The sequence below is a fragment of the Xiphophorus hellerii genome, chromosome 17, assembly GCF_003331165.1.
Source record: "Xiphophorus hellerii strain 12219 chromosome 17, Xiphophorus_hellerii-4.1, whole genome shotgun sequence".
Taxonomy (NCBI): Eukaryota; Metazoa; Chordata; class Actinopteri; order Cyprinodontiformes; family Poeciliidae; genus Xiphophorus; species Xiphophorus hellerii.
The window spans coordinates 7118659-7134799 of NC_045688.1; the positions used below are offsets into that span (position 1 = coordinate 7118659).

At 40.8% G+C, this 16141-nt stretch overlaps 3 protein-coding genes across 8 annotated transcripts in view; 1 reads left to right on the top strand and 2 right to left on the bottom strand.

Moving 5' to 3' along the window:
• Positions 1-3674, bottom strand: part of bltp3b (bridge-like lipid transfer protein family member 3B) — a 41146-nt gene extending 37472 nt beyond the window's left edge. For 2 of the 5 annotated variants that reach the window (XM_032590014.1, XM_032590013.1), the window contains exon 1: positions 3278-3673. In XM_032590014.1, coding sequence (XP_032445905.1) covers positions 3278-3321 — 44 coding nt within the window. In that variant the 5' untranslated portion in view covers positions 3322-3673. Of the gene's footprint in view, positions 1-3277 lie in introns of all 5 variants that reach the window. The other 3 variants (XM_032590016.1, XM_032590015.1, XM_032590017.1) reach the window with 2 other exon arrangements.
• Positions 3675-4742: 1068 nt separating this feature from the next.
• Positions 4743-9124, top strand: ckap4 (cytoskeleton associated protein 4). Its single transcript, XM_032590019.1, has 2 exons — positions 4743-5803; positions 7600-9124. The coding sequence occupies exons 1-2, from the start codon at positions 5486-5488 to the stop codon at positions 8776-8778; spliced, it is 1497 nt and encodes a 498-aa protein (XP_032445910.1). The 5' UTR covers positions 4743-5485; the 3' UTR covers positions 8779-9124.
• A 697-nt stretch (positions 9125-9821) lies between these two features.
• Positions 9822-15874, bottom strand: ikbip (IKBKB interacting protein). 2 transcript variants are annotated; one of them, XM_032590021.1, is made up of 4 exons: positions 15229-15671; positions 15032-15149; positions 11439-11660; positions 9822-10451 (listed from the first exon to the last, which is right to left on the bottom strand). In XM_032590021.1, exons 1-4 carry the CDS (start codon positions 15438-15440, stop codon positions 9885-9887), a joined length of 1119 nt encoding a protein of 372 aa, XP_032445912.1. In that variant the 5' UTR covers positions 15441-15671; the 3' UTR covers positions 9822-9884. The 2 variants fall into 2 exon arrangements, with proteins under 2 accessions (XP_032445912.1, XP_032445911.1); XM_032590020.1 differs by lacking the exons at positions 9822-10451; positions 11439-11660 and adding an exon at positions 13167-14300 and having other exon boundaries at positions 15229-15874.
• Between the last annotated feature and the right edge of the window lie 267 nt (positions 15875-16141).

The window sequence follows — 16141 nt, forward strand, 5'->3', positions numbered from 1 at the left end:
GAATACACACATTCCTAACACAGAGCCTACACACACACACACACACCCCTACAAGGGCTTCACAGAGCTGTGCTGATTAGACACCCACTACCCCACACTCAGTCATGACTCATGCAGTAATAGCTTTCCCACCACACTGAGCGTAGCGGAGCTCTTCGCTGCTTTGCATCATCATCACACGGCTTACTGCAGGATGAAAAAAATGAGCTCACGATGACAAACACAGCAGCAACAACGGAGCCATTTTTCACGGTGAAACCAATCCTCCAGGGACGGAAAAAAGACTTTCGGCTTAGTGTCATCTGGGAATAGGGTGGGATCATCTTGACTCATCAATGTCAGGATTATTACTTCATATAAATGCAACAAAGACAGCATTGAGTATGATATAAAAAAGGAGGACTTGTTTAGATATTTAATAAAAGCGTTACCTCCTCGGTCATAAACCTTAACCAGCATATTTTATTAAAGTAATATGACTATTAACTTTAAGTGGAATAAACATTTTCAAAGTTAGCAAAAACACTAAACAAAAATTTGTGCACTGGAAATATTTGGTCACAGACCAATTAAAAGTTCATAAAAGCTTTAATTACATTTATTATACAGCAATTGCTTGGTGTGCAAATAAATGTTTGCAGCAGGATTTATAGCAATTAGAGACAAGTTATTGATTAAAGAGTAAATCTAAAGTTGACTGATCTTGTTGATCAATTAACAATTAATTGATAAGTGGCCATTTTCTTAAAAACCTGAGTTTTCTCTTGTATGAAGTAGATCGACTGTTTCCATAATGTAAAGGGCTAAATTTTTCAGAATATGCTGGATTTAAAAAAAAAAAAAAAAAAAAACACTGTGAAATTTAAGGAGCTTGTCAAGTGCTTATATTTCACAACAGAACCGAATAAAGTGCATTTTGCATCCCATAGTTTCTCTTTATCGGACTGGGATAGCTCCGCCATCTTTATTTCTGTATCAACACCTCCGTTAAAGGATGACCAGTGGCGCCCTCTGAGGGATGGCAGCCAAACTGCAACACTAAATGGTTAATATACATTGACAATTAATCTTAAATTGCTTGTTTGCATTCCTAAAAATAGATTATAATTTAAGTGGGAACAAAATCCCTCTGTGAGAAATTGATTGGATTTCTCTACATTTCTGAGTATGAAGTGACTATTAGATTATTCATCATGAAGCATTGTCACACATCTTCCCTAGAGGTGCCAATCAGTGAGGGGTGTGGTGTTTGTGTCTGTGTAACAGAATCTGGCCGGTAGCCAGACTTCTGCGTCGATTCACAAACCCGGATCTCTTTCGCACACAAAACACACAGTTAGTCTCAAGTCTCCCCTACGAGCTACCTGGACATATCCTTCTATGAAAACCTTTATTGATTAACCTCTAGCACAGGGAGGCTCACTTGTGACGCTACTCTGAATCTGATGCAAACCTGAGGAGAATCAGAAAGGCAGATGTCCTCTGCCACACATAGGTGTGAAGGTTGAGCTTAAATTTTGACACCTCCTCCATAACCTGTAGCTGTGTAAGCACACCTATGGTGGGTATAAATAAGCTGCTCGAGAACAAACTGTTCCTGAGTGATGCAGGTGAAGAAACATGCCGGCGCGTAGTATACAACAATAGCTGAACCCTCAAAGAGGAGTAAATGAGGTAATGGTGCTTTGCCATTCTGACAGCATCACCGTTTCTGTGATGTCACTCCACAGGACAGGCACCGGATTGGCTGCCCGTGAGAGAGGTCAGCGTCTACTCTGCAACCGACCAATAAGGCCGACGCAAACAGCCTAAAAGCTGAACGACATCGCTACTCCTCCAGTCATTTCCTGCTGAGGGCACGCACAGTCACACAAAAACACACTTACTCACTGTCGATACACACAAGTACACGATGACAGAGGAGGACAAGTGCCGCCTCTGGCTTTAGGTGTGTGAAGGACAAAGCAGCATGCTGATGAAATTCGGTGTCAAAGTCCAACTCCCTGAGCTAGAGAGTCGTTTCTGACACTACCATCAAGCTGCTTCAGTTTTTAAACACTCAACAGACCCCAAAGATAAATTACATCCACTTAAAATTCATTTCAAATAAAATGTTTATAAATTCTGTTTCCTGCATGCTTCAAGGTTTCCCAGGAACAAAACAGGGAAGCATTGAAAGTCCCTCGAGAGACGGTGGAAAAAATAAATAATTCATGGAAAGCTCTGTGGAGCCGAATGCTACTCATAACAGCAGGACATACAATCTATAAATAACTCAAATCCACCCTTCTACTGCCACTTATTAGCTTCTGAGGAAAAATTAAGATTCATTTAACTTTAGGTACAAAGTAACACACATAAAAATAATGTTAAAGGTATAAAATCCTTTGCAATTAAAGGGGAAATTATACATTTTAAAATAAAGTTTATGGTTTTAAGATATTCTTTTTGTTTTTCTTAATATCTATCATATTAAGTAAACTGTAACTGAATAGCAATAATAATGATAATACAAAGATCCTTATAGGACTTGCTTAATCCAATGTCAAAATAAGCAAATTATTAGTAATAATAAATTAGAGTATTCTGTGTTTTTATTATATTCATGAAATATAATAAAATATTTTTTATTATAATAAAAATAGAACAAATATTTGTTATTATTTATTATATATATAATAAAATCAACACGGCTGTGAATGGGGGGGGTATTGAGAGCCCTGCAGAAGACAGTGAGGGGATCTTAACGACTCACTGAATCATGTCTACCTTCCTGATATGAAACTATATCAACTTAAATTATTATTTATTTGCTTTATGTGTGTTTTTTTTTACGTCTCTCAATTTGTGTTTCTGTTAATTTAATTCAACCGACTGTCCAGGGAAATGGACTTATAGTTAACCACGAAAATTTAATCTAAACCGTTTACAACGTGCGAAAATGTATTTAAAATACGTCAAGTTGTTTCTTAACTGCGCCACCCTGGAAATAATGTGACAGCATGTGAAAGCTGAGATTGTTGATTCACTCACAGCCCGTTCAACCTGCTTTAGCAAAGGAGAGCTAGCTAAGGAGCTAACCTTTTAGCTAGTGAATTAACGTCTCTCTCAATCTCTAAACCCCGCGCACTGTCTGACAGGCACATTGTAAGTAACAACATCCCACGTTGAGCTGAATTTGTTCCCAAAATAACAGCAATAATGTGTTAGAAGCCAGTTTATGGCTACCTGACAGCTGAATCTACAACTCTGTTGCTAACCTCCACTAAGCACCCACCTGGAGAGATGCTTCAAGATCTGCTTCTTGATGAGCCCAGCCATGGTTGAGCTAATCCGATATTTGAGCCGCCGTCGCCGGGTACGAGCTTTCTGGCCAGCCTAACTGCTAGCTTCCCCACCTCCACTCGAGCTATAAACAAGCAGCTCAAATTCTTCTCCCGGTGTCGGTCTTCATTTCACCGCCTTCCCATCGCTTTATTCTCTGAGGGAGGGTTGAGGCCGCCGGGTAAATGACATTTCAGACGTCCGAGAGGCAGCCCCGGCAAGAGGACAAAGCATTACCGGGTGTCCTGATGAGGTTCGGGAACGGTGCAGGTCTCTGCAGTATCATAAAGAGTGCACCTGGTCTTACAGCATCCGGGGAACTGCGGCTGGCCGCTGCCACAGCGCCCACCAGGCGGAGACAGCTGCTGCCTTCAAGGTCCGCTCGGAAACAGCAGCATTCGCAGTGTAAGTTTTCTCTAACGTGCCTCTATTTTTGTTAAATTTCCAGCCACAATCTTTAATGTGACAGGCACAAATTAGATACCTTAAAAAATTTAATACATCTATTTTACCTTCATAAGATACCCAATTAGTAAATAGAATCTACCTTTGGGTTTATTAATGTCATTATAAACACAGCGGTTCTATGAAGGTATCAGAGGTTTGTTGTTGGAGAACATTAGTAAACGTATTCAATGGTAAACATCAGCAGGCAGGTTAAGTAATAAAACAATCATTTTGAACTTCTCATTACTGATCAAACAATCCATCTTTTAAAAATTGACTTTTTCACAATAGCAAACACATTTTCAAAGTCTACCAAAAGGTCAACTTTTAGTCGTGTAATTTACACATATTTTACGGTAGTGTGGCAAGTTAATTTAAAAAAAAAAAAAAAAGAGTCAGAGAAGTGCAGTTTGACACAGCAAAACACTGGGGGAGATAAATCCAAATGCAATTAATTTTCTTAACCTACAAAATGCAAAATGCTTTGTGTGCACATTACCCTGAACACATCACCCATCATGATGAAACATGGTAATGCTGGTGGATACCTTCTTCTTTAGCAACAAGGAAGCTGGTTAGATTACATTTATTACATTCTGAAATACAAGAACACCAATAAATATATCTGGAAAAAGACAGAAAATTTCAATTTGGCGGTTGGATTTTTCTGCAAAGTAGGTTCAAGATAATAAAATGCAAAATAACTCCAAGAAAATCACAGTAGAAAATAATCACAATGACTTCGAACAACTTAAGTAATATGAAACTCTGTAATAAAGTGGTAAAAAGTTAATAAAACAATTTGAAAATAACAGAAAAGACGTCTGGCTCAGACTTAAACGCCACTTTAGTGCCACCTGGTGGTGAAAAGTATACTTAAATTAACACATTCATCATTGCGACTAATTATTCCCAGAATGGAGCTTTGTTGTAAAATAAAATTACAAATATTACAAAGAAATTATAGGTTTATTGTCATGTTTAACAGTCAGTATTAAGAAAAATATGTGTACATTTCCATAAAGGCAAACTGGAAACCATTGCATCAACTTTTAACATTTTAGTCAAGAGCACTGACGTTCTGGGTTTTCAGATGTGCAAGTTTCAGAACAGATATGTAATTATGGGATGTGGCCGCATGCAGACCGCAGCTGCCACGTATGAAAGGAGGAGCATGGTGGAGGAAAGTGGGGCGCTCCTCCCTGCGCTGCTCTCAACCGTTTGCACCAAGTTTACATCAGTCAAGCATGATCATGCAGAAGTAATAACGCGTGTATAACAGGCGACTTCAAGCGTGGTTGGAAGAAGCGGTTGCTTTCTGGAGTGAAAAGTGCAACTTTGGAAATCTAAGAAGTTTTGACACCACTTAGACTTTTTAAAAAGTTACAAAAGGCGCCAAAGAAAAGATAAAATCCTGCAAAACTAACGCCTCACTGGTGTTTTAAAACGTCACAAGCCATTCACTGTTTCGCGAATTGCTGGTGGGTTTAGGACATTTACCCAGACCCACGCAGAGTTGTTTTTTGGATACATAGGACAGCCCCCATCCGCATACCTCGACACTGAAAAGCCCCGTGGAAAGACACGCCGCGCTCCCTGATACGCTGCTGCTCCACAGTGGGGCTGAACTGGGAACCCTCTCCATCCACGACTGCACAAGCAGCGCAACCTCCTTCCTCTCGCACTCATTTGGACCGAACCTCCGGCTGAAAAGATGACGACAAAAAACCGACCAAAGAACAGCGAGAAGAGCGCAGCGCCAAGCCAGGACGATGCGTCCAAGAAAAGCCAGAAGAGCGGAGGCGCCACCAACGGGGTGAGTGGCCCCGGGCCTCAGGGGCCCCGCTCAGGCAGCTGCCTCGGTCTTCTGGTAAACGCGGTGTTTTACGCCGCAATGATAGGGGCTGCGGGGTTTGCAGCTTTTTATTTACAACAAGTCGTGGAGGAAGTCCGTCAGATCCACGCAGAGCACAAGGAGAGCGCACGGAGAGGCGCGGAGCTGGGTACCAAAATGGAGAACGTTCTTCAACAGGTGAGTTAAAAATTAAGAGAATCGATTAAACATGACTGAAACGTTACGTTATTGCGTTTAGATGGGTTTGTGTAATGTATCTAAGGTTGGAGGCAACTATAAAGATCAAATTCGCTGCTGAATTCTAATTAGTTTTGAATGAAAACCAGTTTAAAACTCTGTAATTATAACTTCACTCGATGTTTTAATAATCTGCCGCTGAATTTAAATCTGAACAGGACTTATTAAGATGAGATTAATTACTTCAGTCTCAAGTGGCAAAAGCAAGAGACACCCAACCCTTTGTCTCAGATTGTGTGAATGTGAACTAAAACAGCCTCTGTTAAAAAAAATATGCTAAAGCACTTTATTATTTTTATTCACAAATAATCTAAAAAGCATGGCTTCTTTTTTGTAGAGCCATCTTTTTGTTACATTTGCTGGTCTTTTAACTTTTGCTGAAATTGTAGCAGCTGAAGCTCAGATTTGTTGGAGGACATCTTTAAAGGGCATTTGGTGTTAGGTCTGGACTTTGACTAGACCACTTTTTCCATGCTCAAGTCTCCCGCCTCTACATTTTTTACCCTGGAGAACTCAAAATACTCATTTTCTAATCTCCACGGTGACGTCAAACACGACAGAAAGACAAGGTCATAAGATCAGTTTACAGAATGTAGTTAGATAGCAAATCTTTAAAAATGTCATTATGTGCCAAAGATAAACAAAATATGTGAATCACAAAAAAACTCACCTCTACAAACGCTGATATTCACAAAAAAAGTGGGAGGTTAGTAACAAAAAGATGAGGCCAAGACTGGCTTTCTTCAGCAAAAAACACTCAAAAGTGGATGAGGATGGTGGAGTCTTAACAATTCAGTTAATCTACTGAACAAGAGTTAATATTAGAGCTGAAACGATTAATCCCTAACTGTAGTATGTACTGATAAAAAGGCAATTTTTTGAAAGTGCAATTCTCAAAAGTAATTCACATGCATTTTGCATTTAAGATAAAAAAAAACAATGCTTTGTTGCTGCATATTAGGCAATGAAATGTTTATTTCCTTATTCAAAAAGGGAACTTAATTATTTGCATCGTTTAATGTATTTGGGTAGACGAGCCTCAGCTTTCCTTCTGCTAGATTCTAATCTCACTTCACAGCTCAGTCTGCGATTTCTTCTATTGACTTGGATTCCTCCGGTAGAAACTTCAACTAGGCCGATTTTCTGCCAGTAGTTTTAGCAATGGCAGCAGGAGAAGTTGTGTTGGCCACACCTCCAAATATTGAATGAAGTTGATGCAGATTTAAGAACAGTTTTCACTGATGCCAGATAAAGTGCAACGCAAAAGTTTTTGCTTTGAATTTAATTTATTTTAATAGTAAAATAATACAAAACATATCCAGTGGGTTTAACTAAAACCCGTAGCCATCTTGTCAAAATTAAGAAAGAGCATAATATTCTGTTCTTGTTACTAAAAAGACAAAACAAATCCAGAAAAAGGTGAAAATCTAGAGTTTTTTTAATCTAGCAAACCTGCAGGACCTGTTTTTGGTGTTAAGTCTATAATTTACAAATCCCTTGTCTTCAGAAATCTGCTCATCTCATTAAAATATTGTGTGTTTAGCGTATTGTTTGTTTAACAGGTAAAGAAATAAAATAAAATAGTTTTTAAAATTTTTCAACTTGACGTTTTTTGGCCCGCATGCCAAAAGGTTTGGACACCGCTGGGTAGGACAAGCAGATGGTTTTTACCAGAATGAGCCAATTTCTTCTCCGATTAACTGATTATTCATCAACTGTTCCCGCGTCTCGTCAAGGTGGAGTCCCTGCGAAGCAACGTGGACGGACTGGAGTCATCGCTGGGCATCACGCGGGTGGAGCTGGAGGCGGCCGTGAGCCGCATGAAGCGGGCCGAGGTGGAGACCAGGAGGGTGGAGGAGGCGCTCCAGAAGCTGCAGAACAATCTCCTCAGGGACCTGGCGGAGGGCGTCAGGGAGGTCAAGGAGGCCCGGGAGAAGGACTTCTCCTCTCTGGAGAAAACGGTGGAGGAACGTCTGGCTGAGGTGAGCCAGTCCATCTCTGCCAGCGTGGCCGAGTTCGCCGAGGGTCAGGGCGAAGCGCAGCGTCAGCTGGCCGACCTCAAAGCCCGCCTGGGCGACACCGCGGACCCCGCGCTCGTCAAACAGGAGCTTTCCGCCATCGTTGAAGTTGTTGCCGAGATTAAAGCGGCCAAACAGGCAGCGGACGCAGCCTCTAGTTCCCTCAGAGACCAGATCGGTGCAGTGAGGGAAGAGCTCCAGACGCGCAACAAGGAGGTCGCCTCTCTGTCCCAGGAGGTCGAATCGGTGAGGTCAGTGATGCAAGACGCCGCCGGCAGCCTGAGGCAGGCCCTGTCTGCGGCGGAGGCCGGGGTTCAGGCCCTGGAAGACCAAACCGCCACCCTGCAGAGCGGCCTGGAGCAGGTCTCCAACGCCGTCCGCACCGTGGAGGAGAAAGTGAACACGGCGGCAGCTCAGGCTCAGAAAAGATCTGATGATCTAGAGGTCAGGGTTCAATCATCAGAGGAAGGCGGGGAATCACTGACTGCATCGCTGTCTGACATTAGGAGCAAGGTGGAGTCGCTGCTCGCTAAGTACGACGGACATGAAAGCAGCTTATCTGCACAGGGGGCGGCGGTGGAGAGAGTAAGAACGGACCTGAAGCAGGAGCTGGAGGAAATAAAAACCCAAATGGAGGCGCTGGATCAGACTCAGCCGCCTGCAGAGGGCTCCACCTTCCTACGGGCGGAGCTGGAGAGCTTAAAAACTGCAGTGGAAGAAGTGAAAAGCAAAGCAGACACGATAGAAAGCCAAAACCAGGCCATTCGCACCCTGCAAGAGGCGATGCAGGAGACGACGCAGGCGCTCGCTGGTTTAGCAGAAGGTCAACGAGATGAAGGACAAAGCGGCCTGGAGGATCTGGAGAAGAGACTGACCGCTTTGGAGGACAGGATGTAGACCACATGAGGCGTTCAGGGGCTTTCAGGATGAGGGGGAAAAAAACACACAGACTACTAGTCATGCAACGCCGCATCAGGATGCCAAAACAGGAGACAAAACTCCAAGTTACTGTTATGAAGATCTGCTTTCTGGAGCTGGAATCTGATGTCTTGATGCTGCACTTCTTGTTAGAACAAAAAAAAAAAAAGAGTGAGAAAAAGCTGACACTCCTGATCTGTGAAGTTCAAATCTACACTCATTCTGCACTGTAGTTTTCTTTTCTTTTACTTTTTTAAACCTCCAGTTGCGATTTTAAGCACTCCTTTGTTTTAGAAGAATAAAAAAAACAAATGTTTGACCTGAAGCCGTGAATTTTTATTTTAAGGGTGTGAAATTTATAAAATTATGTCTTAAGTTTTGCTGCTCACCGCACCTTCTTACATTGTAACTATTTTTAGTTACATTTTACAGCCACAAATTTTAGTGTATTTTAACCAACAAAATCTAATTGTTGCATAATTGTCTGCTTAAATAAAAGCTAAGAAAGGATGTGACGTGCAGCATCAAGCTGTGGGATGCTTCTGTAAGTCGCTGTCCTGTAGGATGACGACCCAAAATGCACGACCAGAACTACAGTTGATTGGTTTAGTTCAACAAAATATTCACATCTCAAATTTGGCCCAGTCAAACTCCAGTCTAATTTAAAGTCCTGGGGCCATTTCAATCCAGTCTGACAAAGCGTGAGCAAAAGCTTTCAGTCTTAAGCTGATAGACAAATGTGATTGCAATTTCCAAATTACAAATTTTCCCATTTGAATTTTTCTGAATTCCAGTTTTTCCCATTTTAACCACATTTTATAAACCCAAAGTGAGGATTTTCTGAACAAATCAATAGCTAGCGGTCATTATTTGCTGGTGTTGGATTATCAGGTAGGTTGTTTTTGCAATTTGAAAGAATAGAAATATAATGTGAAATGGTTTTGATGAACGTCTTTCTTCTTACTGTTCAATCAGATGCAGGAGAAACGAGCTTCTAAACTAGCGAAGCACGCTAGTTTAGATTTGTTTTCTTAAAAACGTTTATTGCAGTAGTTTGACAGGTGATCATCAGATAAAATACATAACTATTTCAGGTTTTGCATCTCTCCGATGTCAGATAAATCAGCTATCGCACTGACCTGTTTAGTCGTAACACTTAAATCTCCCTCCACTGCTGTGAGGTTCAGCAAAGTCTGTCGGAGTTCAGCGATCTCGCGCTCTCTTTCTGACAGATCCTCCGCCAGTCGTCCTATTCTGAGCGTCAAGTCGGACACCTGCGGCTCAAACGCTCCGAAGTCTCGTTTAATGGACGCCACCTTCGGTTTGAGGTCTGCGGCGAACGTCAGCGTCCGTACGAGGCGAGCGCGGCCGCTCTCCAGCTCCCGCAGGCGATCTGATATCTGGTCGTCCAAGGCGACCAGCTCAGGGATTCGCTTGCGGAGCTGGTCGATGGCCTTGGTGTTGCGTTCGGAGGCAGATCGGAGATTGGAAACTCGGTCGACGCTGCTGCCCAGGACGTCTCCGATGCGTTTGACCATGCTGCGCTCCACCTGACTGGCTTTGTCCTCCAGATCTCCAACCTGCGACAACACGGAGTCCAACTCGGACCGCAGACCGTCCATCCGACGCACGTCCGTCCTGACTGAGGAAACCTGCAGAACCAGCACCGGAAAATATACGCACAGTTCCACCAATTCGGCGTTAACAAGAAAATAAATACAGGAAAAACTAGAGGAATTAAGAAATACACTGCAAAAGCACAAAATGATACCAAGTATTTTTGCTCTAGTTTCTAGTGTAAACATTTTTGCGCACTTGAAAACAGACAAAACTAACTTACAATTCGCTTTTCAGCAAGATAACAGTATACTTCAATAATTCCTTAATATTGTAAAAAAAAGTTCTAGTTCCCCTGGCAGAATATTTCACTTATAACACAGGAAAATGTTTTTACTTCAAATGAAATTTCATCAGCATTAATGATGTGGAGTTAGAATTTTAACACAATATTTTGGAGTACTATTGTGATTATGATAAAAATGCTAATTAAAAAAAGTATTAACTGCATGACAGAATTTATAGTGCCACAAACAAGTTTGTGCATATGGAGACTTCAGCTCATCATACTTTCATATTTACTGATATTTATTGATGCTTTTGTGGAAAAAATAGAACAACTTTTAATCAGACTTTTTAACATTACAGGGATTTATTGTGGGATATATAAAAAATCATATAAGAAATTCTCACAATAAATGATACAATAATTCCCCAGATACATCAATTACATAAAACGAACTTCTCTATTTTTATGAAAAGTTATTTGTAGCTTAGTTTCGTCTTATTTCAAGATATTTGCACTAAGAAGCAAACAAAAAAAACTTGATTTTGTGTTTTTGCAGTGTATACAACCCTAAAAACACATAAGATTTATATTTCAGACTAGAGTTCATAAGAAACATTTAAAACTGATTCAATGTAATGGAGGGTTTTAGTCAACTTTGGGACAGAACTCTTCAAAAGACAATTCTTCTTTAAAACTAGGAAAAAGTTGTGTTAATACTGGGAAAAATGAATAAAATCATTCACATTTTTCCAGAAACATATTTGTGAGAAAAAAACAAAACAATCAAACACACCTTGTTGGCGAAGTCCTTTGTGATGGCCGAGGTTCGCTCTTCGATTTGCGTCACCGCGTCTCTCAGCGACGTCAAGCTGCCGTGGAGCTGATCCCGTTTCTCACTCAGACCGGCGGCCCAGTCGTTCAGCTGGATGACGTCCCGCTCCAGAACCTCCAGGCGGGGCTGCAGGTTCCCCCGCTGGGCCGCAAGACCCTCCAGCATCTGCTGCACGGCTTCACACTGAAACAGGAAGTACAGTTCACCACCCAGAAGAAAAAAATATAAACAAAGGGAAGGGGAAAAAAAGGGACATTTTTCTCTTTTCACACAGTAAAATTCAAGCATTTTAAAGGTGAGTTTTCAAATTTTTCCAGCACCAAACTGGACTAAGAAACAATGCAAATGAACTAAAAATAAACACAGTTTCAATTCACTATTATACAATTTCATTTGTTACTTTTGTTTATGTTTTGTGGTATTATTCTATATCCTACAGCAGGGACAAGATAAAGTAAAATATAACAAGATTTTACATTTTCAAATGTCTATAAACCTGACTGGTCCGAGAACAAAACACAAATTTAACAACAAAAAAATGAAAAAACAAATTTTATTTCCGTTACACCGATCAATAAGTCACTGAAAAATTATGAATAAATATTCATTGTATCGAAACAACTCAAACAAGTCATTGGTAAAAGACATTCTTGCTCAAATTAAATGCAAAAGAAAAAAATTATATATATATACAAAGAAAGTAAGAAAAAGATTTCTTAAAAAATATTCTCGTTAAGTTTTCTGGCATAGTGTTGCTTTTGACATCTGCATGACTGACGTCAAATGTTTTATCAGTGCTATGAACTCGATAGTACAGTAACAGCGTCTGAGGTAAATAAGTAAAATAAAACACTTGAGAAAACTAAAAAACAACAAGAGAAAACATTAGAAAAGGACATTGGCGATCCTCCTTTAAATTAGTCATTCTGTAACGTCAGTAAAAAAATATTTTTGTTATTGTTTAACCTGTCAATTATTCTGCAGATTTTAATACAATATTTAAAATGCAAATAAACAATTCAATTCCATGTTTAAAGAAGAACATGAACATTTTATTATCTAAAATTCAATAACAGCATTTCTCTAGGGAACTCTTATTTGCAGCTAAAATAAATACTTCTAACATCAACATATGAAAAGCTCAGACTTTTCTGCTTGACTTTACATTAACACATTGTAGGACTGATCTATTTATTATTTTTGGATTAACCGATTAATAACTGGATAGCAAAACATGGTTTGTAACAGAGTGAAGCTAAAACTAACAACAAAGGAGACAACAGATTTTTTTGTCTTAAATGAAAAAATCCTAAATTTTCTGTACAATTTTGGTTTAATTCCTGCTCTGAGTATGTTATTTATTTGTAAATTTATTTATTGTTAAGTATTTTTGGTCTAGTTTCTAGTGAAGATATAACAAAACTAACTTACAAGCAACTTTTTAGCAGGATATAGGGGCTTGTTTTAAGTAAATAGTGATTAAAAAGAACTTGTTCTATTGGCAAATAAATTAATTTATAACATGTGAAAATGTCTTAAATAATCTGCCAATGGAACAAGGACTTATTCATCAATATTAAGGAATTATTTACTCGTTTTAAGTAAACAATATCTTGCTAAAAAGTAACTTGTAAGTTGTTTTTGTCTTATTTCAAGTTTACTAAGATATTTACACTAGAAACTAGACCAAAAATACTTGGTAAGATTTTGTGTTTTTGCAGCAAAATTAGTTGACCATTACTTTAAAAAAACAAAAACAAAAAAACGATTAATCACGATTAATTGTTTCAGAACTAGAAAAAGCTAAAGCTGCACATCCACCTGATCAGAGAAGAATTCAGCTTTGACTGCAACAAGGATCACAAACACTTTTTAAGAGTTTTAACTGTAAAACCTGATTAATCACGATTAATCGTTTCAGCCCTAAACGTCATCATGATGATGTTCAGTCAGTTCGCTCAGCTCTTCCTCCAGCCACGGCTCCTCCTCTTCGTCCTTCCACTCCTCATCCTCCAAAGTACCGGAGTCAGTCAGGGTCCCGCCTCCGTCTCCCCTCAGTACCATGGTGAGTTCACGGACCGCCTCTTTGACCACGGACAGCTCGTTCTTCATCTTCAGGATGCTGTTGTGGGCTTGCAGGCGGTCCAGCTCCTGCCTGATCTCCAGGATCTCGTTCAAAGCTTTCAGCATGCTGTCCTCGGCGCCGAACACCTGCAGCGTCACTTCCTCCAAACGCTTCTCCGCCCCGCTCAGGTCGCCATTCAGCTTCAGGATGGAGCGCACCGCCTCCTCCACCTTCGGCAGCTGCTCCTCGCACTGCTGGGCGCGGGGGATGTGCTCCTGGAGTTCAGAGGTCAGCTCGGCCTCCCTCTTGCTCAGGCTGCCGATCTGCTCCTGCAGCTTGTGGATCTGCTTGGTGTTCCAGTCCAGGTGCTCCTGCGCCCGCTTGGCATCGTCCTCCTCCGTCCGCTCCAGAACGCGGGCGTTCCTCTTCGTGCTGTCCTCCAGCTCCTCCAGCCTTTTCGCCAGCGCCTGGGCCCTCCGCTCGGCCTCGTTCACCCGCTCCGTGGCGCCAGCGTGCGCCTCCCGTGACTCGGCCTTCAGGGCCGCCAGGTCCGCGGTGACGGCAGCCAGCCGCTCCTGCCACGTCTCCGTCACGTTCAGGAAGCGGGAGTTGACCGCCTGCAGGTCGCGGGACGCCGAGTTCTCGTCGGCCTGCATCGCCATGGCGACGGCGTGGAGGGCGGAGATGTCCTTCTGAAGTCTGGTTGCCGTGGAGACGGTAGAGAGCGCCTCCTGAAGGTCGTCCTCGGATGCGACGAGCTACAGCCGCAACACAGAAAATGAGCTCGGTTTCTGTGGAGCTCTTTGACTCTTTCAGGAGTGACACTGAGTGCAGTGTTGCCAGATTGGGTGGGTTTTCACCCAACTGGGCTGATTTCAACACATTTGGCTGTAAAAACTAGCTTTGGGTGTTTGTTTTTTTTTACAAAGCGATCAGAGAAATTCTTTCTAAATTGTTATTGTGTGGCAGAAAAGAACAAAACGTTTAATAAAATGCCATACTATTGCACTTACCTCATTAGTTCATTTATTTTTAACCTCTAGAATCTGTCAAATATGACATCATCAACAGTTAACCAAGTGTCATTATGTAGTAGTGTTGTAAAACACAAATCCCAGGGCAACATCATAAACTAAAATAACATACAACTACAAAAAACTCAAGTCTGATTGTAGTCAAAGAGTCTTAAGTCCTTCGCAGTCCCAATAGGATCAGGTTCTGGTCAGAATATAATAAAGAACAAAAAATTTCACAAATTGTCACAAATCTGAACGTAGTCGACCACGGCTGGAAACTGTCGGATCTGGCAACCCTGCTGCTGTGGCGGTCCAAACCAGCCGCATAGTTTGCTTATTACTTTACTATTACGACGACTCGGGTTAAATTACACTAAGCTTTAAAATTAAAAGAAAATATCTGTAAATTTTAGACATTTTGAGAGAAATGGCCTCTTAAGTTAGCAGCTGCTTCCCTCTAACTCCACCCGTACCTTTTTGGAAACTTTCACCATCTCTTCCTCCATGTCCAGCAGCCTGGAGGTTTTCCCGTGCAGAGCTTTATACTTTTCTTCCATTAGAGAAAACCTCTCATTCTGCTGCAGCACCACCCTGAAACACAAAACGCACTCAGCCAAGAAACAACACACAAAGGAAGATTAATTTAAAAACTATAAATGTGCTAACTTACCAGCTCAAAACCCCGCATGCTACTAGCGACAGTAAACACATCAAACCTTTAATGTCAGGACCTGAGGACGTTTTATTTGCTCCACTGTTCTCTCCGTCTTCCGTTTTCGCTTTTTGTGCGTCACCTTTACCGTTTGCAGATGAATTTTGCGGCATTTCATCGTTTTGCTTTTGAGATTGCGTCTTTTTCCTCTGTTTAATTTCCGTAGGCATTTCGCAGTTATAAAATCCCGCTTTTAAACTATCGTTACCTGGCTTTAATCTTTAGAAATACAGTCAATTATTCCACATGTAGTAGGATATCCTACTTAAAGACAAATTCACAGTGAATTAAGCCATAAATATCTGATTTTACCAGCGGAAATTAGCTAAAGTTACCGCTACTGATCCCAGGAAAAGTGCTGCCTTCATGGGAAATTGGTCAATTTAAATTCAAACTGTTGTGGTTGTACCAAAGCAGTACAACTAATACATTAGTAGTTGCGCGAGTCTTTAGTTCCGTCTTAAGTCGTAAACAACTATTCCATACCTAGTTTAAAATCTTAGTTACTCTTTCATTGTGTTCACACAAGGTATAGCAGTGCCAAATAGCAAAAGTTCCGACAGAGCAGGAGCTTCCATGAACGCAGCAGCAAGCCACGTTGGCGAGAGAACTTGTTACGAATTTCATCAATATTAAAAGCATTTATTTGAATATTTTAGGTACAAATAAATTAATTAAATGTCATAATAGAAAGACAACTATTTTGATAAGGATTATATAAAAAATCTGCCATTTTAATTGGTTATTTAAAGTGATTTCTAGTCTATTAGTTTTTCTTTGGTTTGCAAAATGTAACTTTTTTGCCTACATGCAAAATCCCACTTGCTCAAAAAATATAACAGAAAAGTTAAGGCATAACAAATTTGAGTCA